The sequence below is a fragment of the Rattus norvegicus genome, chromosome 3 (assembly GCF_021556685.1).
Source record: "Rattus norvegicus strain SHRSP/BbbUtx chromosome 3, alternate assembly SHRSP_T2T, whole genome shotgun sequence".
In the NCBI taxonomy this organism is placed as follows: Eukaryota; Metazoa; Chordata; class Mammalia; order Rodentia; family Muridae; genus Rattus; species Rattus norvegicus.
Genome location: NC_141536.1, coordinates 79,652,896 through 79,678,317, shown reverse-complemented (window position 1 = coordinate 79,678,317; position 25,422 = coordinate 79,652,896). Strand labels below are relative to the sequence as shown.

At 42.3% G+C, this 25,422-nt stretch overlaps 1 protein-coding gene across 4 annotated transcripts in view; it reads left to right on the top strand.

The window, feature by feature from the left end:
- Ttc17 (tetratricopeptide repeat domain 17) overlaps positions 1-25,422 on the top strand; it is a 110,151-nt gene that overhangs the window by 6,404 nt on the left and 78,325 nt on the right. For all 4 annotated transcript variants that reach the window (XM_087651917.1, NM_001107752.2, XM_087651920.1 and 1 more), the window contains 8 exon segments: positions 12,495-12,584; positions 17,070-17,239; positions 17,789-17,900; positions 18,124-18,255; positions 20,275-20,384; positions 21,144-21,288; positions 21,711-21,850; positions 24,630-24,790. In XM_087651917.1, coding sequence (XP_087508043.1) covers positions 12,495-12,584; positions 17,070-17,239; positions 17,789-17,900; positions 18,124-18,255; positions 20,275-20,384; positions 21,144-21,288; positions 21,711-21,850; positions 24,630-24,790 — 1,060 coding nt within the window.

Sequence of the window (25,422 nt, the reverse complement as noted above, 5' to 3'; positions counted from 1 at the left end):
GTAAGCATCCCTAGGGATGCTGTGTTCTCTCTCGCTTCTGTCTGTTGCACATGCTCCTCGTCTGACTAACTCGGACTTCACAACTTTTGTGTCATTTCCTTTGTTTATGTTTCATAGCATGATGAATTTCTTTCTGAGAGCATTTACTGACTCATGTTGTGACCAACTTTAGCCTAGACCACTGCATAGCTTCAGGGAGAGACTGGATACATCCACCTCTACAGCTTCAGCATCTCCCACACTGTCAGAACACACAGGCAGCAATGTCTCATTAACTGCTGATTGGCTGACGCAAGCAGGTGTGATAAGTAGATTCGGCCTCTTAAACATTTACAGTTGCCTGTGTGAAGCCAGTGTTCAACTGTAGGAAGCTTCAGACTCGTGGGAAAAAATCGAAGGTTCAAGTGACCCATCAATCAGTCAGCCCTTTGACTCTCAGAAGGGGCTTGGAACAGTTGAAAAGGGCCGGAATCTCAGGGACCGCTCTGGTCTGTGTGCTGTTCATCAGGTTATGCTCTGCAAGGGAGAGCATCCTCTCTGTCACTGGTGTTATACACAGAGGATCAGCTGCCTCGCCCAGACATGTAAATATGTAGAGAAGAGATGAGAAAAAAATGAACAAGAAAAGTAAAAGAGAAGAATGAGAAAGCCAGGCAATGTAGACAGGACTGACAGCTACACTGCCGAGCAGGGGTTACAATCAGCTGTGGGCCCAGCAGCTGTTGTAGTTTGGAGGCAACCCTGCTGGAAGCGAACAGAAGGCGTGCTGGCAGTGAGAAGTATGACGGCTTGCCAGCAGGCCAAGTCAAAAATTAGCATAGCTTTGCACTCCCAAATGTGGAGAGCAGTACCTGTGTCTCAGTTATACAGCCCTGATGGCAAAAGTTAAAACAGAAGCTCCTGTTTGTGGTTCTATAGCCAGTCACTTGAGAGTCCTGTATGTACAGACTTTATTCCTTCTGTTCTCTAAAAGCAGTCTAGTCAGCACTTGTCAGGACACCAGGGCTTCCCTCATTGCCAAACTCAGTTCTCAGTAATCTCAGCTTAACCTCTTAGGAGCCTAGTGGCAACCTCACACCTTACTGAACTATTTACTTTCCATGGCTGCCAAGACAGATTCTGTTTTTCTTCTGAGCCCCCCACCCCCCACCATGGCTTGCCCCTTTTTTCTGCTGGACCCTTCTTTCCTTGATGACTGCTGGCTGCTGTGCTGCCTCAGTGCCCTACCTGATCATCTCATGCAGCCTCCTGCCATAAACTTGACCTGTTGATGCCTTCCACGGCTCATCTGAACTCCATAACTCCTGGGCACCTCCACTCAGAATGGCTTCTCATGTACAGCAGATCCTGAACCCAACTGCACCCCAGACTTCTTCCATTCACCAAATTGCTGTGACCCCAGATACTGGCGTTTTTCTTCACTCTTTCATTCTTTATTTCATACCCAGCCTAAAGATAATCTATCACCTTTACTTCCAAAGTGCTTCCCAACTGAGCTGTGTCTTCCCACTTCCGCTCTGCAGGCCTAGTCCAGACTAACTCTGCCTCAGTCCTGCTCTGATGCCAGTTCTTAACTGGTCTTCTTGCTTCACTTGTGCCCCAGGTAATCTGTTCTCCCAGAATCATTAAAAATGTTTTGTTTTGTCTTTAAACACATGTGGCCATGTCACTCTAAGATAGGTGGGAAGCAGAGAACACGAGTACCTTCCAGTGCTTTGCCATCACACTTGAAGACGAAAATCTGGGCTCTGCTATATCTATCCTACAAGGCCTGAAAGACCTGAGTCCTAGCTACCTCTCCACCCCAGGGCCCACTCTCTTTCTTAGGTGATGTGCTGTGTTTCTGCCTCTGGACCTCCCTCCCTCCTCAGATGCACTCATAGCTCAGCCTGTCTCTCCTTTTAGGTCTGTTCACATGACAGCTTTTGTTACATGTCTGAAATGTCATCTCTTCCTGCACTGTATTCTTCCTCTGCTTTATTCTTCATAGTGATCACTGCTGATATTACAGCATTTACATTATATTTCCTGTCTATGCAAGAAGGCAGCGGCTTTGTTTTCTTCAATGAAGTAACCTCAGAACCAAAACCAGTCTTGGGACATGGTATATATATTCAGGGAATACTGAATAAGTGAAAATAGTGTGTGGGCACATACATTATCTTTACCTGCAATATAACTTGTGCCAGCATACTCAAAGGCCACTATCATTTTAGTGGTCTAGAACAGTGACTGTGTTTAGTTGAAGGTTACAAGAGAATTTGTTGTCTCTCCCTATTAAAACCAAAAGGCTTGGACAAGCTAAGTCTTCTCTAGAAGCACAGCATCTCTGAACAAGAGTAGAAGATGCTGCCTGGCCACATAACAATGAATGTTCATCCTCAAAGTTCCTATGTGTGAGTTTCTTTTTTAAACATACAACTGGGAACATTGCGTTTGATGATTAACTTGCTAGCTTAAAACCAAGGCATCTGTCCACAATAGAAATGTTTCCTCCTTGGTTCAGTCAGTTGTGTGAATATTCTATAGCGTATTTTCCCAGTGCACTTAGATTCTCCAGGGTTTGTTTTTTCCTGTCAATACTGTGGCAGGAAGGTGAGTGTGGTCACATGTATATCTTGGCATCAGTCTATTTGTAAGATGAATTCTTAGAAATGGAGTTAACTGGTTCCAAGTGTTTACTATTCTCAATCTTCCTAGGTATTGGCAAATTATTGTGCTAAAGGATTGCGCCAGCATTTGAAAATGAGCAACAGTATTTGGGATATGTAAAACCTTTGTTCACAATCTGACTTCAGCAAAAGACCTTGCATTGCCCTTGGTTAAACAGCACAGTGGCCATCAGTAGGCGTAGCAAGCTTTAAAAAGCAATCTTCAGTTTCATTTTCATGTCTTCCTAGAAAAATTTAAACCTTATCGTTAATGTGTATTTCATACCAGTTGGGATTGCAGTAAAAGGAATCTGTCATGTTGATTTCATCCCCTGAGCAGTTAATTATGAGATTGAACTACATCCATTGCCTCTCTTTAGGATTTCCAGCACAATCTAGCAAAGTCATCCCCAAGCCATTGAGTTTCCTGTCACCTCAGTAACAGCATGGCCCAGTGCTGTGCACTGACGGAAATGTCTTCTCTAGGAGTTGAGTAATCCAGTTATCTCACTGGGAATTTAAAAGCTCACACTTTGTATTCTATCTAGACTTTAGTGGGTGCTTTTACTGTTTTCTATTGCTGCTGTTTAAAAAACTAACACAAACTTAATGGTTTAAAACAACCCAGATTTATTGCTCTCCAGATAACTGGGTAAGGAAACTACAAGTCCATCCTGAAACTTACAAGCATAGCCCCAAGAACAGCAGTGCTGTATGCCTGCCTTCCTGGAGGCTGTGGCAAGGCCACCTTTCCTAATGCTTTTCTAATGGCTGCCAGTATGCCGTGGCTCTTGGGCCACTCTCATTGCAACTTCAAAATCAGCAGTAGTTCATCCCTCTGACCTCATTTTCTTTCCGTCTGCCCCCACCCCAACCCCGACTGTGTGTGTGAGTGTGTGGTGTGGTGTGTGTTCCCTGGTCCATATAATTACTCTGTATACACCTGATATCCAAGCTGTGTTCTCTGTCTTAATTAAGATGGTCTGATTAACAACCATTCATCTGGTTGACATCTTAATTCTCGTTTGCCATATAGCATAATATATTCACAAGGTTAGGGATTAGAGCATGGTCACCTTGGTTGGGCATTACTCTGCCTGCTGCTGTGCTCAGTACTTATTTACTGCTTGAATTAAAGTCACATCTGAGATACATATAAAACAGCATCTTTAATATAAACAGCAATTAGGAGGGAGAAGCAGGAAAACCAGAGGTTCACATTCAACCTTAACTACATAGGAGTTTGAGGCCAGCCTGTCAGAAAGAGGAATAAAAATAACAGTAGAGCCAGCTACATTGTTTCCATACATGTTTACAAGAGCTTGACAAATACAGAAATTATCCATGACTCTTGTCATCTTGTCCAACATTTTATTTTTGTTGTAAAGTTATAAACAGTCTAGGGGAAAGTGTGTTGTTTATATATGTTCCCTGTTGCATAAATTCTAAAATATAGTTAAGACGTGTGCTTCTGCTGTTTATGTTGGAAATGTCTTGCTTGTCAATCAGGAAGATATTGTTTGACACGAATGTTCTTACAAATTGGCTACAACATTATGAATATTCACTTCTAGGTAAGAGCTATACAATACATGTCATATGTCTGAACGATGCAGGAATAGGCAGTTTTACAACCAGGGTTTCTAGACACTGCAATAACAAGAAAATAAAATCTAGTTGAGGGTAGACTTCAAAGAATAGTGGCCATGAAGTTCATGTGATGGGCAGGATTCAGTACTTGTGTTTAACTTTGTTTTTAATTTGATGCTTGATAATTATTCAAACTGAGACTGGTTTTAACTTTCTCACTAAGATATTTTATAAGTTCTCTAGCAGCAAAAATTACAGCAAAACACTTGTCTTAACAAAGTATATGCTCAAAGGCTAGGAAGATGGCTCCATCCATTAAAATGCTTGCTGCACAAACATAAAGATTCAAGCGTGGGCCCCAGCACCCATGTAAAAAGCCAGGCATGGTGACACACACTTGTATTCCCGTTGTCCTGAGGGTAGAGACTGGAGAAACCCTGGAGCTGGCCAACCAGCCTAGCCTCATCAGTGAGAGACTTTCCACAAAACAGAGGAGATGGCTGTCCTTAGGAACAGCACTCTAGGTTTTCCCACAGAACAGAGGAGATGGCTGTCCTTAGGAACAGCACTCTAGGTTGGCCCCTACCTTCCAGGATGCCCATGCATATGCCTGTACATTTAAAACACTCAGAAATTGACTTGAGCACATGTGCACGCGTGCACGCACGCACACACACATGCAAGTTTTCACACTTATAGCCAGGATTCTATGAAGAGATTCTTACGCGGTAAATCTGGACTGATATTTTGAACTTGCAGTTCTCCAAACCTGAAAGAAGACAGAAGTCCATGATAGCTTAACTTGGAGAGAGAGTTGGGTGAACAATATTGACAGCAGACATTCTGCCTGCCTTAGCCCATCCCTTTAAAACTCACGCTGATTCCCAAGTGTTGTGCATGGCTAGCATTATAGGTATAAAGCTTCCTTGGCCAGTTCTTTGACAATAGCAATAGACTGCAGTTCAATTTCAGATAAGATTTGAAGAGAGACTACAGTCCAAAAAAGACACTAGCTGAGCATTTTTTTAAATTTTTTTATTAGATATATTTCTTTTTTTTTCTCCATCTTTATTAACTTGGGTATTTCTTATTTACATTTCAATTGTTATTCCCTTTCCCGGTTTCCAGGCCAACATCACCCTAACCCCTCCCTCTCCCCTTCTATATGGGTGTTCCCCTCCCCATCCTCCCCCAACTACCGTTCTCCCCCCAACAATCACGTTCACTGGGGGTTCAGTCTTGGCAGGACCAAGGGCTTCCCCTTCCACTGGTGCCCTTACTAGGCTATTCATTGCTACCTATGCAGTTGGAGTCCAGGGTCAGTCCATGTATAGTCTTTAGGTAGTGGCTTAGTCCCTGGAAGCTCTGGTTGCTTGGCATTGTTGTTCATATGGGGTCTCAAGCCCCTTCAGCTCTTTCAGTCCTTTCTCTGATTCCTTCAACAGGGATACCGTTCTCAGTTCAGTGGTTTGCTGCTGGCATTCGCCTATGTATTTGCCATATTCTGGCTGTGTCTCTCAGGAGAGATCTACATCCGGTTCCTGTCAGCCTGCACTTCTTTGCTTCATCCATCTTATCACGTTTATTGGCTGAATATGTATGGGCCACATGTGGGGCAGGCTCTAAATGGGTCTTCCTTCTTCCTCTGTTCTAAACTTTGCCTCCCTATCCCCTCCCAAGGGTATTCTTGTTCCCCTTTTAAAGAAGGAGTGAAACATTGGCATTTTGGTCATCCTTCTTGAGTTTCATGTGTTCTGTGCATCTAGGATAATTCGATCATTTGGACTAATAGCCACTTATCAATGAGTGCATACCATGTGTGGTTTTCTGTAATTGGGTTACCTCACTCAGGATGATATTTTCCAGGTCCATCCATTTGCCTATGAATTTCATAAAGTCATTGTTTTTGATTAGCTGAGCATTTTTTGAGGTCTTTTTCTTGGACCCCCATCTGTGACAAGAATTGTCTTTATGAATACCTAAGAGAAAGCTGTTAGGCTGTTCTCCTACCAAAGATTTTGCTTGTCATTACAGTTTGTTGAATTTTGAAAATTGAATAAAACAAATTTATTTCCCAGCACTCTCAAGTTTGATGTTTCCAAAGATAACATACTTTTAGGTAGACATTTTCTTTATAAACGTAGGTGATATTTACTCATTGTTGAAGACTGGAAACATAAATAACAAATAACTTAGAGCCCCACTACCCAGAACATGCTTTAACCTATCAAATCTAGAGTGAGGCAGAAGGAATGTTTTTAAGTGTGAAAGGCTAATATAGAAGCCCACAGAGAGAGAGAGAGAGAGAGAGAGAGAGAGAGTGCTTGATCAGAAGAGTGCTTGCTTTGCAAGTGTGAGGACCTAAATTCGATCCCCAGCACCCACATAAAAAGCCAACTGTAGTAGAACATCACATGCTTGTAGTCCCAGCACTGTAGAAATGCCAGAGGCAAAACTAGGAGGATCCCTGGAACTGCTTGGTTAACCAGAGTAGCCTAATTTGTAAGTCACAAACTCAGTAAGAAGTCCTGTCTCAGAAAATAAGGTGCTCTTACATGAGGAATGATACCTGAAGTTGCCCCCTGGTCTTCATATGCACATGAACACAAATACACATTGCGCATATACACAGAATAAGTAAGATTAGTGATCCATCTGTATTCACTGGGACAGATGTCCAATAGAGTGGGCAGAGGAGTGGGCTAGGGAAAGGTGTAACACACTAGTTGTTCCCATTTTTAAAAATCATTACATCGGTTGATTGGTTAGTTGACTGTTGGAAAGGACTGCATGAATCATGCACGTGCCACGTACTTATGTGGGGATCAGAGGAAAACTTTCCACAGCAGGTTTTCTCATTCGTCCATGTCTGTGGCCAGTGATGGAAGCCATTTCATCAGAGTTGGCAAGTGTCTTTACCCACTGAGTCATGCCACAAAGCTCATGTTCCCATATTTGTGAAGAAATCTGCATAGCAGTGGGGAGGGTAGATATTCTCATGACATATCTAACAGTAGATAACTTCCAAAGTGAGATTTCAAGTGCTTTTGAATCTTTTCTTGGTTTTGTCTATATTGTTTGTATTTGAAGTACAATGATTAGTTAGAATGGGGGGGCGGCTTGAACTTTGTTAGAATTAACACCCATGCAGCTAGAGACGGCTCAGCAGTTAAAAGCATTGCATGTCCTGCAGAGGACTTAGGTTCTGTTCCCAGCACCCACATGGCAGCGCCCAACCATTCATAACTCCAGTTCCTCCTTGGGCACCACATACATGTAGTATGTGGTAATTAAGAGCTGTAGGGCAGAGAATTTTGCATGACACAATGAACAACTACTACTTAGAAATAGCCACTGCTTAATTAGATCAAATGGACAGTTAACAAAAAGTTGGTGTGTGTGTGTGTGTGTGTCTGTCTGTCTGTCTGTCTATGTGTATATGTGCATGTGTGTATGCATGCATATGCATGCATGTGTGCACTAGTGCTTTTGTGGAAGGGTTATGTGTGAAAGACAGATCAACCTCTAGTGTTGTTCCTTGGTTGACATTACCTTTTGTTTTTCTAGACAGGATCTCTTTCAAGGCCTGCTGTTTTCTGCTTACTCGCCCCTGGGCTCTACTTGTTTCTACCTTAAAAGTACACACCCCGACTCCCAGCTTTCTTTATATAGACTGGAGCTTGAATTCAGGTCTGCATGCTTGCATAGTAAACACTATACTGATGGAGCCATCTCTTCAGTGCCAGAAGAAACTTTTAAAGCAACTCTGTAAATCCCCTTTGCTCCAAACAAATAAAGATTATATGGGCAAATTGAAAATATGGAAATCTCGTTGGTTGGAATAGTAGGGGTTGTTTGTTTGTTTGTTTGTTTTCAGAGATGTTAGTCAGGCTGGTAAAAATGGGACAGGTAGGGTTAAAAAGTTAGAAGAACCTAGAAGTCATCAATTGGGTCTTTTCAGCTGATAGGGAAGTAGCTCAGACAAGGAAGATAAATTAATTCAGCTAGTCATGGGACCTGTTGTCATACTTATTCTGACCTTTGGAGGCTTAGCCACTGTACCTCCAGTAGAGCATGGAGCAAATGTGGTATCAAGGCACAGTCAGGAGTGTGTTGATTACGTACCATACACCTCAGAACATATACTCACTGAAGGTAGAAAGAAGAGAATAGACAGCAGTTACAGAGTGTAGTGCTTGGCTGTACAGGAGTGTATGCATGTAGTGCTTGACTGTATGGGAGTGTGTGCATGTAGTGCTTGACTGCATGGGAGTGTGTACATGTAATGCTTGACTGCATGGGGGTATGTGCATGTAGTGCTTGACTGCATGGGAGTGTGTACATGTAGTGCTTGACTACTGTACAGGGGGGCAAATACAGTCTCTGATGGTAGATCAAGAGGAGGATGGTTGGCTTCACAGAAGAAATGTCATCTGGTTCAGTCCTCTAGCCCCTGTCGAAAGCATAAGAAGTGTGTGCAGGCACTATGTGCCGCGGCACAGAAGACTGGTCTTAGTTGCGATTTCTATTTCTGTGATACAATCCTGACCACAAGCAGCTTGGGGAGGAAAGGGTTTATTTCATCTGACATTTTGAGATGACAGTCCATCACTGAGAGAAGTCAGGGCAGGAAGTTAAGCAGGGCAAGAGCTCAAGCAAAAGCCATGGAGGATCACTGCTTACTGGCTTGCTCCTTGGGGATTACTCAGCCTACTTTGTAACAGTATCCAGTACCACCTGTCCGGGGATGGTACCAACTTATAACCCTTATAGTCTTATGAAGGCACTTTCTCAATTATGGATTCCTTCTCTCTGATGATGCTCTCTTAGGTAAGTTGAAAAACAAAAACAAGTAGGTATCCCAGAGCTCTTAAAGGAACTACAAGGATGCCCTCACAGAGGCTCTTTGAAACTTAGGCTAAGTTGGACCAGTGAAAGGACTGAATGGCCTGACACTTAGAGTTCAATCCCCAGGACCCACACAATGGAAAGAAAGAACCTCTCACCATCACTTATGGGGCACTTCTGGGCACCCATACACACTCAACTAATTAAAATAATAAAATTAGCAAAACATTTGGGATAACACAACACTTTCTGAATTATAAACATTTCATTGGCATGTCAGACAAACTTCAAGTGCTATAGATGTGGTTTGCCTGTTCTCAGGCATCCCCAAAAGACACTCTGATAAGAGTCTCTGTAGTGTAGTACACCTGACCTCACTTAGGAAATCCTATCTCAGAAATAACCACTGTGACTAGTAGAAAAGAGTGCATGGGCCAAGGCTCCCATGTGGGAAAGAGGAAGTCAGGGATGCAGTTGTGATAAAGAAGGAAATTCTAGGTACTGACCAGCAAAAACTAGACATAAACAGTAAGTGCTGCCATTTTTGGTTTCTGTAGAGATGAAATGATCGTATCTTAGGTTTCAGTGTATTCTATCCAAGATAGTGATAGTGTCATATAACTGAAAATTCTGAATTAAAAAAATACTCTGCTTCAAGTTCTTAAAGGGAATATATTTTTTAATGAGTACATCATACTATAAGATTTTGTTTGTCAGTTTTTAATACTGCTACCAGAAGAGTGGGTTTGCATGTTGTTTCCTATGTTAAAATGAATATCATTGCAAATAGAACAATTACTGTATATGAATACATTGCATATGAGGCTTGAACTAATGTCACTACAGAAATGTGTCATAATCGGTTGTAAAGGACCACTGATGATTGACTCAAACTTGTCCTCCAAGAACATCACACGTTTCTACACTTAAATTGATTATTCTGTTTAAAATGTTCACCTTTAACTTGGCAGTGAAGTGGTTTCCATCTGCTGCTGAATGGACTGACTGAATCCACCATCTTAGGGCTCTCACTGGAGATGTGGCTTTGAACAGTGTCTCAATTTGGGACTGGGAAGATGGCTCAGCAGTTAAGGACACTGGCTGCTCTTCCACAGGACTCCAGTTGAATTCCCAGGACTCACAGGATGGCTCACAGCCTTGTCTAACTCCAGTTATAGGCTACAACACTACACAAACATACACATAGATGAACCACCAGTGCACATAAAATAAAAAGAAATCATTAAGAAAAAGTCAACATCTTGATTAGAGAAAGCACAAGTGAGGTCTATAAAAGTCACTTGATAGGAGTAAAATGTTTCCTGCGGTTCTATGTTATTGGATGCATGTACTCATATAATGTACTCTAAGGGAGTACGGTGGAATTGCCTGGCACGTTTTGTCTTTAGTGAAATGAGTTTCTGCAGAACAGTGAACTGTCACCTGGAGGCCTAGAGAATGCACCCTTCCCAATCACAGAGCTCAGTCCACACAGTCACATTTCACATGCCAGCTCACCTTTCCCTGCAGTAGAACTGCTCTAAATATAGTTCATAGTTCTCTTCTTAAATAGAGCAAGTGAAAATAATTCTGCCTTTTCTTTGTGACTCAGGTCCTATGAGCATTTATTGCACTGTCAGGAAGTGGAAAATGGTGGCATTTGTCACTTGATGAAAAGCTAAAGTGAACTTTAAGATCTTAGTGTGCAGTATATTCCCTTCTGTTTGTGTGGTTGTCAGTTGGTTTTAGTTTTTTGAGACAGGGTCTCAATATGTGGCCCACAGACTTGTGTCAAACTCATAATCCTGACCTCGAGTGCTGGGGTTAAAGTACCTCTCTCTAGTGCCTCTTGGTTTCGGTCCTAAGCAACTTCACATGCTGAAAATCATGACATCCTATCACTTCTTTACACATTTTATAGAGAGAACATAGGGGTACATAAATCCCAAGTGTTAAGTTGGGGGAGCAGCCTATAGAGACTACTAAGCACGTATGGGTAGAGTGGATGCTGTAGGACTCACCAGGCTGTCAAGTAGACACTCTAGTAATATTCTGAGGAGAGGCACTCAAAAGGAAAAGAATCCATGCTGGCATTTGCCAAGATAATTACCGTAACACTTAAGAATTTAAGACCTGGAAATGACTGCAATAAAGATATGTGTCAGGCCATAACTCTTCCCTGGCTAACCTTTATCTGGAAAGCTCCATGCCATTTGCTGTCACCTCAGAAGGAGAGCCAGCAGTCAGTAGCTACCCTTCCTGTCATCTAATCACTGTATCCTGATGTCTCTGTTGGCTGCTCCAGCTTTGCTAAACCAAAGGCTTCAAGGAGACACAATACACTTCCCTTACAGTGGGATGTGTGGAAAGTCCTGCAGTCTTGGCTGTGTGAGCACTTCTTAATCTACAAGTAGAATTATTCCCTAGCTCCAAAATGTTGCCTTCATCTGTCTTACTCTGCAAATACCAGGTAAACAATGGGCTTGGATGTTTGAGACACTTCCTGCCCTCTGGGTTCTTGGTCTGGAAACTCCACTGAGTAGGTGCTGCTTGAGGTCTGGGCAAGATGCAAGCAATCAGGCATTCTTTGCTCTCTGTGAGAAGCTTTGTATTCTTGGGCCGTAGCTGCAGCTCTTACATTTTCCACTTCGTGTTGTTGCATTGGACAGCCAATGACTCTATTGCTTCATTGGTGAAATTAAGTATGATATCTATTCAGCTGAAACTGTCAAGGCCAGTGTCCTTGTTTACAGGTGTGTCTCCCTGTTTAAGAATGCTGCAGTGTCCTGGAATTTGTTTGGCTAACTGAAGGATCATGTACTAATGATGACCATGTTAGTATATGTTGTAAATAATCCTGCTGATGCGAGAGCAAATCTCTAAGCTTGCTGCCAGTATGTGGAGTTCATCCTCTGTATTGCAGGAAAACAGTCTAGTCACCTGATCTGCTGACCAGAGAGCATGCACTCTGAGTAACATATGTACCGCTGATCTTACATCACCTTTGATTGTTTTTAGCATTTTCTTTTTTATCACTTCCAAGCCTATTCAAATATGAAACATGCTGTCAAATCTAGACAGTCTGGTATCTTTTGCTATTCTAGGTATGAAAAATATTTAGAGGAAATTATTTCATTGTTTGTTACCAAGGTCTTCTCTTCCTGAGTTTACTCAAGGCGCTAGAAAACCCCAGGACTCTGTACTTGCTGGGCTCTTGCTCACTGAGCAGCCCCAAGCCCTCCCTATATGCAGCCACTTGGGAAATGCCCCTGCACACTTACTGAGCAGCTTACATGAACTAGAATGGGATGGGCAGCAATTGAAATCATTAAATGAAGCGTTATTCCTCCAAGTAGACACTAATGAAATGGGAGTTTAATTAACTTATGTATTACTTTCTTGTAGGTGGACTCACCAATGAACTTGAAGCATCCCCATGACTTAGTCATCTTAATGAGACAAGAAACAACCGTTAACTACCTCAAAGAACTAGAGGTGAGGCAACTGGATGTGTGCTGTACAGCTGAAGCCCCTTCCTCCCCGGAGCTGAGTGTGCTCACAGAGCAGCCAGAGCACACACATCATTAGGCCTGGTGACTTGGCAGGGGTAGGATTTTAGATCTTGCTTTGAGGCAGGGTCTCTCAAATTATTTTGTCAAAGTGGAGTCTGTGTGTATGTGTTTTATTCATTAAATTCATTCCTAGAGTTTACATATGTATTAATACATATGACTACTCTCACATTCTCTTCCCTACTGCCCCTGTCTAACCCATCCTCTCCATCAAAGTGAATTGAGTAATAGAGAACCAGAATGCCCTGGAGTAGGTAGCAACCTAATGTCCCCTTGCTTAACCCTGCATAGGTTCTGTGTCACACCCCTCCCCCTATTAGAAAGAGGATGTGTTCCTTTTCATCTGTTTAAAATACTGAGAGAAGCCTGCAGGCTTCATCAGACTGCCAAGACATCTGTGACACGGACAGGTTCTTACCCAGAATCCCCATGTCAGTACTCAGAGAAGTCCAGAAGACGATGCGAAGGAACTAAGGAAACCTTCAATTAAAAGGTTCCAGAAGACTAGCAGATTCTGCAGGATGAACAGCCTGATTCTTTAAACAAACCATATGGGGAAGGAAGATGGGGAAGTAATGTGCTAATGATTAAATAGGAACAGAGTTAAACAAACGAATATATTGTGGATTTCATTGTATTCTTTTTAAGACTTTACTTTTGTAGTTTTTTAAATCATACAGTGAAATATAGTACCTACTCTCCAACTCCTCATATCCCCACAACATTTCTCCCTCCAAGCTTCGTGTTTGTTTCTAATACCTACTAAGTCTTATTCATGCTGCCAGTATGTTCATGGGTGTGGGACTGTCCACTCGAGCATGAACAACCCACCATGGACCATCTGTCTCCTCAGTAAAGCGTGATTCTCCCTCCCTTAGTCCTCAGTGTAAGGTAGGAACTTGATATCGTCTGTGCCCTTCTATGTCCTGTCTGGCTGCCCTGCCTGTATTGTAACCACAGCTCCTGTGAGGGTGATTGTGATCTTATGACATATCCAGACGATGCTGTGTCACGGCACCCTCCTGTCCTCTGCCTCTTACACCCTTCCTGCCTCCTCTTGATTGATGTTGCAATGTCCCTGATCCCTGCTGTGGTGACCGTAACTGGTGTTTCATTTAGGGCGGAGCCCCGAGTCTCTCGTTCTCAGCGCCTTACACCTGTCTCCACTGAGTGCTGCCCTCTGCAGGAAGCAGCTTCTCTCAGCAAGGGTGAGAGCCACCCGGGGCTGTCTGCTGGGAGCTAGGCTTCCCTGGCTAGATGGATTCTGATGTAAGCAAGGATGTAAAATGACTTCAGGAGGGAAGAAAGAAATAGTTAGGTACTTGAACACGGACTAGGTATTTAATATTAAGAGATTATTATTTTAAATCTGTGGCTATGGTATCATAGTTTTAGGCCTTCCAAGTTATTTTCTTTCAGAAGCAAAAATATTTACTGATAAAAAATTAAAATGTGGGGTGGGGTGGGCAAGAGACGGCTCAGCAATTAGGAGTACTTGCTGCTCTTCCAGAGGATCCTTTTGGCACCGACATGGTGGCTCACAACTGTCTGTAATTCCAGTTCCAGAGGACCCAGTGCCCTCTATACACGTGGTGCACATGCACACGTGCACACTCACACACATGCACAATAAAAATAAATGAATCTTGAAAGTTAAAAAATCTCATGAAGGAAAGGTAGAAGCTCAAGGAGGAACACCCAGGTGGTATGAACGGTCTGTCTAAAGCTTTGACTGACTGGTTGGCTAGAAGGCCTAGTGGGTAAAAGTGCCCGCCACACAAGCCCGACACTAGAATTGGATCTCTGGGGTCCACTGTGGAAGGAGAGAGCCAGCTCCAAAAGTTATCCTTTGATCTCCACATGCATGCCAATGGGGGCATTTACATACACATAATGATAATAAAATTAAAAAGGTTTAAGTAAAAAAGTTCTGAAAAATTGCATGTCTGTTCACATTCTATTGACCGAAGGTCACATGGCTAAGCTTGTTATGTACGTTAGAAAGAGTGGGACTGGGAAAGACCGTTTAGAAGCAAAGTAGGATATAGGATATGTTCTTTTTAATAGGGAAATCTTTTTTTAATTTAATTTCATTTGTTATACATTTAATTTAATTTTATATTTAATTTAACTTTATTTTATACATATGAATGCAGGTGCCCCTGAAGAGGACATAGATCTGCAGGAGCTGGAGTTACAAGTGTTTGTGAGCACCTACTAGGGGTGCTGGGAACTGAACTCAGGTCCTCCGGAAAAGCCGTGATGCACTCGAAATCACCAAGACATCTCTTTTGCTTTTTGAGACAGGGTCTCACAAAGGCCAGGCTGGCCTTGAACTTGCTGGATCACTGAGGCTGGTCTTAAACTTGCTGGATAACTGAGAGTGGCCTTGAATTGCTGATTCTCCTAACTTTATCTTCCAAGAGTTGGGACTACAAGTCTACCTCTCCTGGCTGAATCCAAAACAAAACAAAACAAAAAACAAAACCAAAACAAAAAAAATGGCTAAAACTACCATCTTGGGCCTGACTTCATGGGCTTTTTACCATATCTGTGATACATAAGCCAGGCACCAGGCTGACAGATAAGCCACAGCCTGTATAGTCACTTTCTTGGTAGCTTCGGTAAAATGTAGCTTAGCTCCCAGAAGGCCGCAGGATTTCTCACATCGTGTTCTGTAGTCAGCTATATAGAAAATGATGTAAAATTATCTTATGAGGAAAGGTAGGACAGGACACGAAGGAGTGTGGTACAGCCAGTCACAGTAACATGATCTCCCATGATAGTTAAAACATGATGATATCCCCTTCCCATCAGAGTGCCTCAAATAAGTAAGGCATGGTCTCTGGTATACTTCACGAAGAGCGGACTAGTCGGCGTATAAGTCAGATTCAGGCCTGGTAAGGTAGCTCTGAGGGTAAAGGTACTGCTAAGTCTGAAGACTCGAGTGCAGTCTCCAGTATTGACACGGTGGAAGGAGAACTGACTCCCACATACTGTCTGTCCTCTGACCTCCACACACCTAGTGGCACTCATGCTAGGACTCTTGCAGTGAGCATGGGTAAGCCTACTAGGGGAAAGTACACTAACTCCCCAGGGGCCCTCAGTGGGTAGCTCCTCTGCCAGGGAGTGGGACTTTGTGAGCCCCTCCCCAGTCCTTGCTGGCATTTTCACCGGCTTGGTCTTGGGAATGCTTCATGGCTTCTGTTTCATATGTGTCTCTATGAGTTTCTGTATGCAGTAGCTTGTTGTATCTGGAGAAGTTTCACAGTACCCTGCTGTCCCAGGCTCTTAGGATCTTTGTAGCTCCTCTTCTGAGGTGAGAGCCTTGCAGTGTGGTATTGCTGTCTCCAGTAGAGCTGGGCACTCACTCCGCAGTCTCTTGTTCTCTGCATCCTGACTGTGGTGACTGTCACTCAGTATCCATTAGCAGAAAGAAGCTTCTCTGATGAAGGTCGACCTATGCTGAGCCGTGGCTGTGGTGAGGCGTGTTTACGGTACATTGTAAGCTGAATTCTGGTACTGAGTTTTCCTCTAGGACCTTTGACCTACCCAGATACAAGTTTTTGCCCAGTTAGTTGTTCATTAAAACAAATTTGTGTATGTGTGCCAGGAATGTGCGTGTGAGTGTCAGTGTCCGTGGGGACCAGAGGAGGACATCAGATCGCTTATAGTTGGAATTACAGGCTGTTGTGAGTCATCTGATGTGAATGCTAGGAACTGAACTTAGGTGCTCTGGGAGAACAGCAAATGTTCTTAACTACTGAGCCATCTCTGTAGCCCCTAAGGTTTTGCTTTGTTTTTATAGTAAAGAAAAAAGTTTAGAGAAGCACTTAAGCATTGATTAAAAAAATAATTGATATATTTATAAATGCATTCACGTGGAAATGTATAGCTATAATGGCTGATACAGGCATTATCAGTATTAAGTTTAACAAGGTTTAGAGTAGTATATCAGCATAAGACTTTATATAGAAAATTGAGAGGGTTTTGGATCAATATATAATCAAAATAATATCTTAAGAGAGTAACAGGACAGATGCATCCATCACATGGATACCACATGAAGTATGCAGAAGGGGTGTAACTAAGAGCACTCCAGAATCCCTGTCTTCCTGTGACAGGGCAGTGCCCATTTACATTCTCCTTTGGCCATCTAGCTGCCATCTAGCTGAAATATTTTTTAATCCATTTTTTTCTTTAACTTATATTTGTGTGTGCAGGCATGTGTGTGTGCATGTGTGTGTGAGCACAGGCACATGAATAAGTGCATGATAGTTAAAAAGCAGCTCGTCTGAAGTCCTGCTGTGCATTCTAGGACTGATACAGGTCCTCAGGACTGGCAGCATGTGCCTTTCCCTGCTGAGCCATCTCACTGGTCCCCGCTGGGGTTTGATTTTCTTAACAGAAACAATTAGTTGCTCAAAAAATTCACATAGAGGAGAATGAGGACAGAGACACAGGACTGGAACAGAGGCACAATAAAGAAGACCCCGACTGCATCAAGGCCAAAGTGCCTTTGGGAGACCTGGACCTTTATGACGGCACATATATAACTCTAGAGAGCAAGGATGTCAGGTAAAGCAGTTCTCTTCCCAAAGGTAAAAGTGTCCTGCGTCAGTAAGGAAGAAGTTCCTGAATAATGTTTCGTCACTGATGAGTTTATTGAAATTTGGAGATTCTTTTTATACCATGGTGAAAACTGAGCTATTTACAGTAAAAACTAAAAGACAAATGCTCAGTAAGCATGTGGAAATATTTCTCAGAATTTATCATATGAGTACACACTAAAACAGTCCTATCCACCATACTACAAAAAGTCCTCAAGATCGGTAGCTGCTCAGAGTGTGGGAGGGCTCTGAGTGACATTTCTAGAAAGAATTTAGCAGTTATGTAGCAGTCTTTGAAAGACCACCATCTTAGCCACTATTATTTTCTGATTCTTCATTTGTCCATTTTATTAAAATTCCTTAAATATTTGCTTTTTATGTCAGCTCTGTGGAAAGCTGTAAGTATCGGCTACGTAATGTTGCTTCTATGGTTGAGACGCAGGGAGAGTGTGAGAGAGTTAGATGTTTCTCAGTGCTATTTTATCTCTTTCATTCACCCGCTGCTTCTTGATTTTAGGCCTGAGGATTTCATAGACACAGAATCTCCTGTCCCTCCAGACCCAGAGCAACCTGATTGTACTAAAATCCTAGAGCTTCCATATAGTATACATGCTTTTCAGCATTTACGGGTAAGTGCGAACTTTGGGGGAGAGGGGCACAGGGATACTTTTTTCTTTTATTTGGTCTCATGCTTATAAAAAGTATTTTCCTTTCTGCAAGACACCTTATAATTTTACCTACTCTTTTTATATCTTAAAAATACTTTCAAATAAATGCTATGGGATACTGAGTTTCTTATGACTTCTATCCTCTACTTTTTTTTTAAACTGATTTTTAAATTGCCTTCTTTAGGGTGTACAAGAGAGAGTTAATCTCTCTGCCCCTCTCTTACCTAAAGAAGATCCAATCTTCACATATTTGTCGAAACGCTTAGGAAGGAGTATCGACGACATAGGTCACCTCATTCACGAAGGCCTACAGAAGGTGAGTCACCCAGCAACTCACTGAGCTAGGAGGCCCTGCCTGCCCAGGCATGTGGTCCTCTCAGGATGCTTGTTTTGCTTGTCTCCATAAAGGAAGGCGCAGAGTTATGATTACAGTGGTACAAAGTATAGCTCTCAACAGGAAGGAGGCATGGGAAGTCATTTTCTTTACCAGAAAGAGATACTGAAAAGGTTTATTCAAACTAATTAAAAAAAAAAAACTAGTAGAAGTAATGGGGGTAAACCTAGATTCTATCAGTTAGAACAACTTCTTTTCCCCAAACACTTAACCACTATATTCGTCTGTAATTTTCTTACAAGAACTTCTACCTGGTAGTGTGTGCCTATATTCTCAGCTACCCGTGAGGCTGAATTGGGAGACTCTCCTAAACCCACCAGCTCAAGACCAGTATAGGCAGCACAGAGAGACTCTAGCTCCAGAAAGGAAAGGAAGGAAAAACCTAAAAGGAAGTAGGGAATTACATAGCGTGAGCCAAGAGCATAGTCGTGTCGTTCAGGCCAGTGTGGGACTTCAGTGGGTACGTGCTGCTCCTTCCTTCCCTGATCCTAAGGCACATAGGCTGGGGTGCTGCTGAGTTGCTGTAGTGCTTGTCTAGCCGTTTGGGGCCCTGGCTTCCAGCTGCAACATTCCATAAACCCATTGTGGCAACTAGTGCATGCTTGTCAGTCCATATTCTAGAGACAGAGGCAGGAGCATCAGACATTTACAGTAACCACAAGTTTGAAGCCAGCTGGGGCTACATGAGGCCTTGTCTCAAGAAGAAACTACAGTTCTGTCTCTAAGAGTATATTTATACGGATATGGTTTCTAGCAGTATAACTATATTAGATAGAGTAGATTATTACATAGGGTATATGGTCTCTAGCAGTATAACTATATTAGATAGAGTAGGTTATTACATAGGGTATATGGTCTCTAGCAGTATAACTATATTAGATAGAGTAGATTATTACATAGGGTATATGGTCTCTAGCAGTATAACTATATTAGATAGAGTAGGTTATTACATATGGTATATGGTCTCTAACAGTATAACTATATTAGATAGAGTAGGTTATTACATAGGGTATATGGTCTCTAGCTGTATAACTATATTAGATAGAGTAGGTTATTACATACGGTATATGGTCTCTAGCCGTATAACTATATTAGATAGAGTAGGTTATTACATAGGGTATATGGTCTCTAGCAGTATAACTATATTAGATAGAGTAGGTTATTACATACGGTATATGGTCTCTAGCCGTATAACTATATTAGATAGAGTAGGTTATTACATACAGTATATGGCCTCTAGCCGTATAACTATATTAGATAGAGTAGGTTATTACATACGGTATATGGTCTCTAGCCGTATAACTATATTAGAGTAGGTTATTACATACAGTATATGGCCTCTAGCTGTATAACTATATTAGATAGAGTAGGTTATTACAGCACTTACACATAGTTTATTCACACACATAACTATATCAAGAGATGAATTTTTTAATATAAAAAAACAGTTTTGTTTTCTACTGCATTCTTGAATTATTTTTATAGTCAGGTTACCCTCTCCATTGTGTATTCCCAAAGGTGTATTTGTAGTCATAGAACGTGAAGAATCAGAACATTGGGCTGGCGTGTTCACCCTCTGATCATGACAGGGCTTTGTATGTGCTCGTTGTGTGTTTATTTGCATGCATGTTTGCTTCTGAGAGACAGGTTCTCACTGTGAGGGCCAGTCTGACCTGGAACTAACTCACTAGGAAGCACAGACTAGCCTCAAAGTAATCCTCCTGCCTCCGTCTCCACCATGGCTCTACAAGGATCTCTGGAGCAGTGCAGAGGTTTTCGGCTGTATCCTCCATGTTCTTATCACTGTAGCTCATCTTGCTTCCTTCATCTTGAGTTTCAGAAGCACTAGTGTCTTAACTGTGCCCGTCTTGAACATCTTCAGTTTAAAAGAAAAAAAATCTGTCTTTGACTGTATTTGACTGTTATTTCATTCCTCTCTAGAACTCTTCCTCCTGGGTACTGTATAACCTAGCTTCATTTTACTGGAGAATAAAGAATGAGCCATATCAGGTAGTGGAGTGCACCATGCGAGCTCTTCACTTCTCTTCCAGGTGAGATCTCTCTCCTTCGGGCCTCCTGATAAGCCACACCACGAGGACTGTTAGCGAGTAACACATAGGGGACTACATGAAGCAGTGTTAACACACTTCTTTATCCCTTAATCAAAGACATTAGTGTCATCACAGAAGAAAGATCACAGATGTCAGTAAGTTCAAACTGAAAGCTGTGTATTCTAATATCTATTAAGGAAAAAAATATGTGAGGTAGGCTGTCACTCACATGAGACATTAGTGCCAGGACATACACTGGGGAAATTAACACGAGTTGAACCTACCTTTCCTTGTATGTGTGTAGGTGGGTGTGGTGTATGTGCACAGGTATACTCATGAGTGCCTGTACCCATACATTGTGTGTGCAGAGGCCAGAGGGCTTCATCAAATAACTTCTGTTGCTCTCCACATTACTGTTAAGACAGAGTCTCTCACTGAACCTGAAGTTGACATTTTTGCTAGATTAACCAATTGATCAGCAAGCTCCTGGAATCCTCCTATGTATGTGAGTGCTGTAGGTCCACTCTCTGAGCCATCTCCCCAGCCCTAAAATCAACTTCTCTTAAAGCAAATCTAAATCGTAAATGAATTTTTAAATCATAAAATTTCTGCTAGATCTCATTTTTGTGGCAACACTGTAGCTGTGAGGTTGAGGAAGGATCATCAGTAATTTAAAAATGAGCCAAGAAACATGAAGAATAGGTACACAGACTCATGACATGTGCGCTCTGACCTCTAGCTGCAGTTCCTCTCTTCTAGGCACAATAAAGACATTGCCCTGGTCAATTTGGCCAATGTTCTACACAGAGCGCATTTCTCCGCGGATGCTGCTGTCGTGGTCCATGCAGCTCTGGATGACAGTGCCTTCTTCACCAGCTATTACACACTGGGGAATATATATGCAGTAAGCACAGCTTCACTGTCTGTTGACATAGAACAGTTGTTAGCGGGCGCTGAGCTTTGTTTGTTTCTTTTTTTTTTTTTTCTCAGTAGACCATTTTCTTTCCACTTTGTCTGAACAATGGGAATAAAGTAATTTGTGGGAAGGGGAAAAAAACAGCTCAATAACATCATAACGCTCTTAGCTTTTGAACAAAATAAGTAGATAAGCTGAAATTCTAAACTGCAGAATAAACCTCTAAAGATAGTAGGCCGTTCTGGCTATAATATTCCTTGGTGTTTGGGGATTAATCAAAACAGTTTTCACTGCAGAATGAGGTAGCTATGACTTTATAGATCATGAGGACTTTGGAGAGATACAACCAGCCATGGCTAACGTTTCTTCCCCTGTGTGTATGCATGTGTATGTGTGTTCTGTCTCCCCAGATGCTCGGGGAGTATAACCATTCGGTGCTCTGTTACGACCATGCTTTGCAAGCCAAACCTGGGTTTGAGCAAGCTATAAAGAGGAAGCATGCTGTCCTGTGTCAACAAAAACTGGAGCAGAAGCTAGAGGCTCAGCATAGGTAACTGGAAGCAAAAATCTCACTGAAGCACCAGTACCACAGACCCTTGGCTTAGACCCATGTCAAGAGGCATCACCTTAACGTGGTCAAAACAATTAAAGAGGAAACCTTCTTCATACCGCACATCCATCCCTGTTCTCAAAATCCAAATGGCTTAGCACAGTTCTGTGACAGGGCAACTGACTCTCCAGCATCATCAGTGCCAGGAACTACCGAACATTCATAATTAAAAGCTCTCAAATTAGATCTTTACATGTTTGTTCATTTGTTTTGAAACACAGTTTTATTCTATAACCCAGTGTCTTAGTTACTTTTCTATTGCTGGGAAGAGACACCGTAGCCACAACGACTTATAAAATAAAGAGGTTAGGGCTTGCTTACAGTTTTAGAGGGTTAGTTGATAAAGATCATGTCAAGGAAGTTGACAACAGACAGACAAGCATGTACATTGTACTGGAGCAGTAGCTGAGAGCTTATATCTGATCCACAAGTAGTAGTCAGAGAGGCTGAGCCTAGTGTGGGCTTTTAAAACCCCAATGAGACACCTCCTCCAACAAGGCTACACTTCCTAATCCTTCTCAAACAGTTCCATGACTTTAGACCAAGAATTCTTGTTCCAATCACCATGCGCAGTCTAACCTAGAATTTACTATGGAGACACTGTGTAACAATGAGCTCTCAGCAATCCTCCTGCCTTAACCTCCCAAGTGCTAGGATTACAGGTGTGGGGCACCAGCCCCAACTTCTTGATCTTCTGTTACTATCATAACACTTAGAGCTCTTGGGGAGGCTCTAGATATACAGGAGTTCTTCTGATTACAACCTTATTTTAGCAGAGTACGTTGTGTCAGTAAAGTTACTTGTACATACAGTATTTGATCTTTCTTCGCACCTTTGGATCTGACATTGCATTTGGCCAGCATTGGGTATGTATTAGGTTGGACAGCAGCAGGACTCTTTTGTACTTGATCTTATCAAGATTCCTATCAAAACATGTTTGTTTCCATAGGTAATAAGGCCAGCTAAGAAACTTGATACAGTTCAAAAGAGAAAAGTTTTATTTTTCAAAATTAGCCTTCATTTTTTGGATCCATTTTGTTTATGAAAGAGGATTTCAGAACTCATTGAAATGTATATTTGATTGTTAAGGCGTCACATAGTGAGGCAGAAGAAATGGTAGCTTGCTTTCCGGTAACAGGCTTCTGCTCCACTGGATCAAAGTGTGCCAGGGCTGAGCGTCCTGCAGTGTTCTCTTAGTGCTCCAGCCCACTCCCTCAGTCTTTATAGGTAAAATTCTCCATGTTAGAACACAGTGTATAACAAAGGTTTGGCTTTAAACGTAATCGGCCAGCTAGCTCATGGAAATCAGATGGTGAAGAACAATATTTCTCTGTTTTAAGGAACTAGAATGAGACTAGGAGTCCTTTTCTATCTCTAGGGAGAATGAAAGTAAAAAAGGAGAAAAGGAATTTTGCATGGCAGTAGGATGGATGTACATAGCTGTGGTAAGCACCATGACCAAAAGCAACTGGGCAGGAAAGGCTTTGTTGCATTTTAGAGCTTATTGTCTAACGTTAAGGGAAGTCAGAGTGGGATGTAGAGGCCACGGAGGAGTGCTACCATGTGGCTTCCTAGGCCTGCTTTCTTAGAGAACCTAGGACCATCACTGCATGGGCAGCACTGACCTCTATGGGATGAGCATAGTACTACATCATTTGTTTATCCAGACCATGCTCCACAGGCAGGCCTCAAGCCCAAACTCATGGAGGCGTTTTCTCAATTGTAGTTCCTCTCAGATAACTTAAGCTTGTGTCAAGTTGACATAAAACTAGCAGCACAAATACAGTTTTTATTGTTTTATGTATTTTAGTAATTATGTATTTGTGTAAGGGATCAAATCCCAGGACTTGTACATTCTAGACAAGTTCTCTGACATATCCTCAACCCTAAATTTATTTTAAGCGATTTATAAAGACATAAAAGTGTGCATATTTATAGGGTCCAATATAGAAGTTCAATGCATGCATCCATGGTCTGGGCCCACTGTCTAGTTACCATAAGGGCATGTAAATATCTGAGGATGTAGTGTCTTCACTAGGCAGCTGGGTGGGTGGCAGTGCTGTTTTCTGTGGAGAAAAGGTTCAGATAACCCTGCTAAGTTGGGACCCCCCTTTCCCCGTCCCCCGCAGCAGGCTCACTGCAGCTGCCCTCTGCTCTGCCTTGCTCTCAGCTGTGTGCTCAGTCTGGGAAGATAGGGCAGGTGATTCCATTTTTTTGAAACCCGAAAATACCAGCACATCACTTGATTTTTGAGACAATGTATTTAAGAAAATGCCTTTGCATTCATGTATTTTCTCAAGTAATAATTTAAATTTTGATGTTTCTCAAGTATTAATTTACAGAATAGCTTTTTTTTTCTTTCCTTTTCTTGGATATTTTCTTTATTTACATTTCAAATGTTATCCCCTTTCCCGGTTTCCCCTCCAGAAACTCCCTATCCCATCCCCCGACCCCCTGCCTCCATGAAGGTGCTCACCCACCCACCCACTCCCTCCTGCCTCCCCACCCTGGCATTCCCCTACCCTGGGGCATTTAGCCTTCACAGGACCAAGGGCCTTTCCTCTGAAGAATAGCTTTTATTTAGCACTGTTATTCTTGAACTTGTAGAGTTTTTATTAATAAGAGTTATTGCTAATAATCATAAAGTTAATGTATATAAGCAAGTTTTTAAAATCACAACTTTTCAAGGTCTGGCTTTTCTGACATTGAAAATGTTAAGGTCCCTTCAGAGAACACTGAATGAGTTGAAGGAGTACCAGAAGCAGCATGACCACTACCTGCGGCAGCAGGAGATCCTAGAGAAGCACAAACTGATTCAGGAGGAGCAGATCTTGCGCAACATCATCCACGAGACACAGATGGCCAAAGAGGCACAGCTGGGTGAGTGGGGGCCTGACTGCACGCAGGTCGAGAGTCCCTCCCACAGGCCTGACTGCCAGACCTGTGTAGCCTTACAGCAGTATGAAGTTGTATCGATGACTTTTCTAGATCTTTTTACCAATTTCGTGTGTGTGTGCACATGTGAGCGTGCTGCAGTGCACGAGTAGAGATCAGAGGATAGCCAGCAGAGTCAGTTTTCTCCTTCCACCATGTGGGATCTGGGTATTGAGCTTGGGGCACTGGGCAGCAAGCACCTTTACCTACTGAGCCACATCCCAACCTGATTTTCTTTTATTTTCGCTTCTTTGTTTTAATTTTAGTTATGTGTACATGTGTGCCTGTTTACCGTATGCCTGCAGGTGCATGCAGGCGCTAGAATGGGCTTGGGATCTCCTAGAGCCAGAGTTACAGGCAGTTGTGAGCTACTTCTCGGTTGCCCTCAGCAAGAACAGCACATGCTGTTAACCACTGAGCCCTTTTTCCAGCCTCAGAACTTTCTTAGATCTCAAAACCAAGAGTAATCACAGTTGGTGAACCAGGAGGCCCAGGAACTGCAACTTTTATTCCCATTTTGACATAAAAACCAATCTGCAAATTCTCAGGTTTCTTGTATTTCTCCAGCATTGATATGC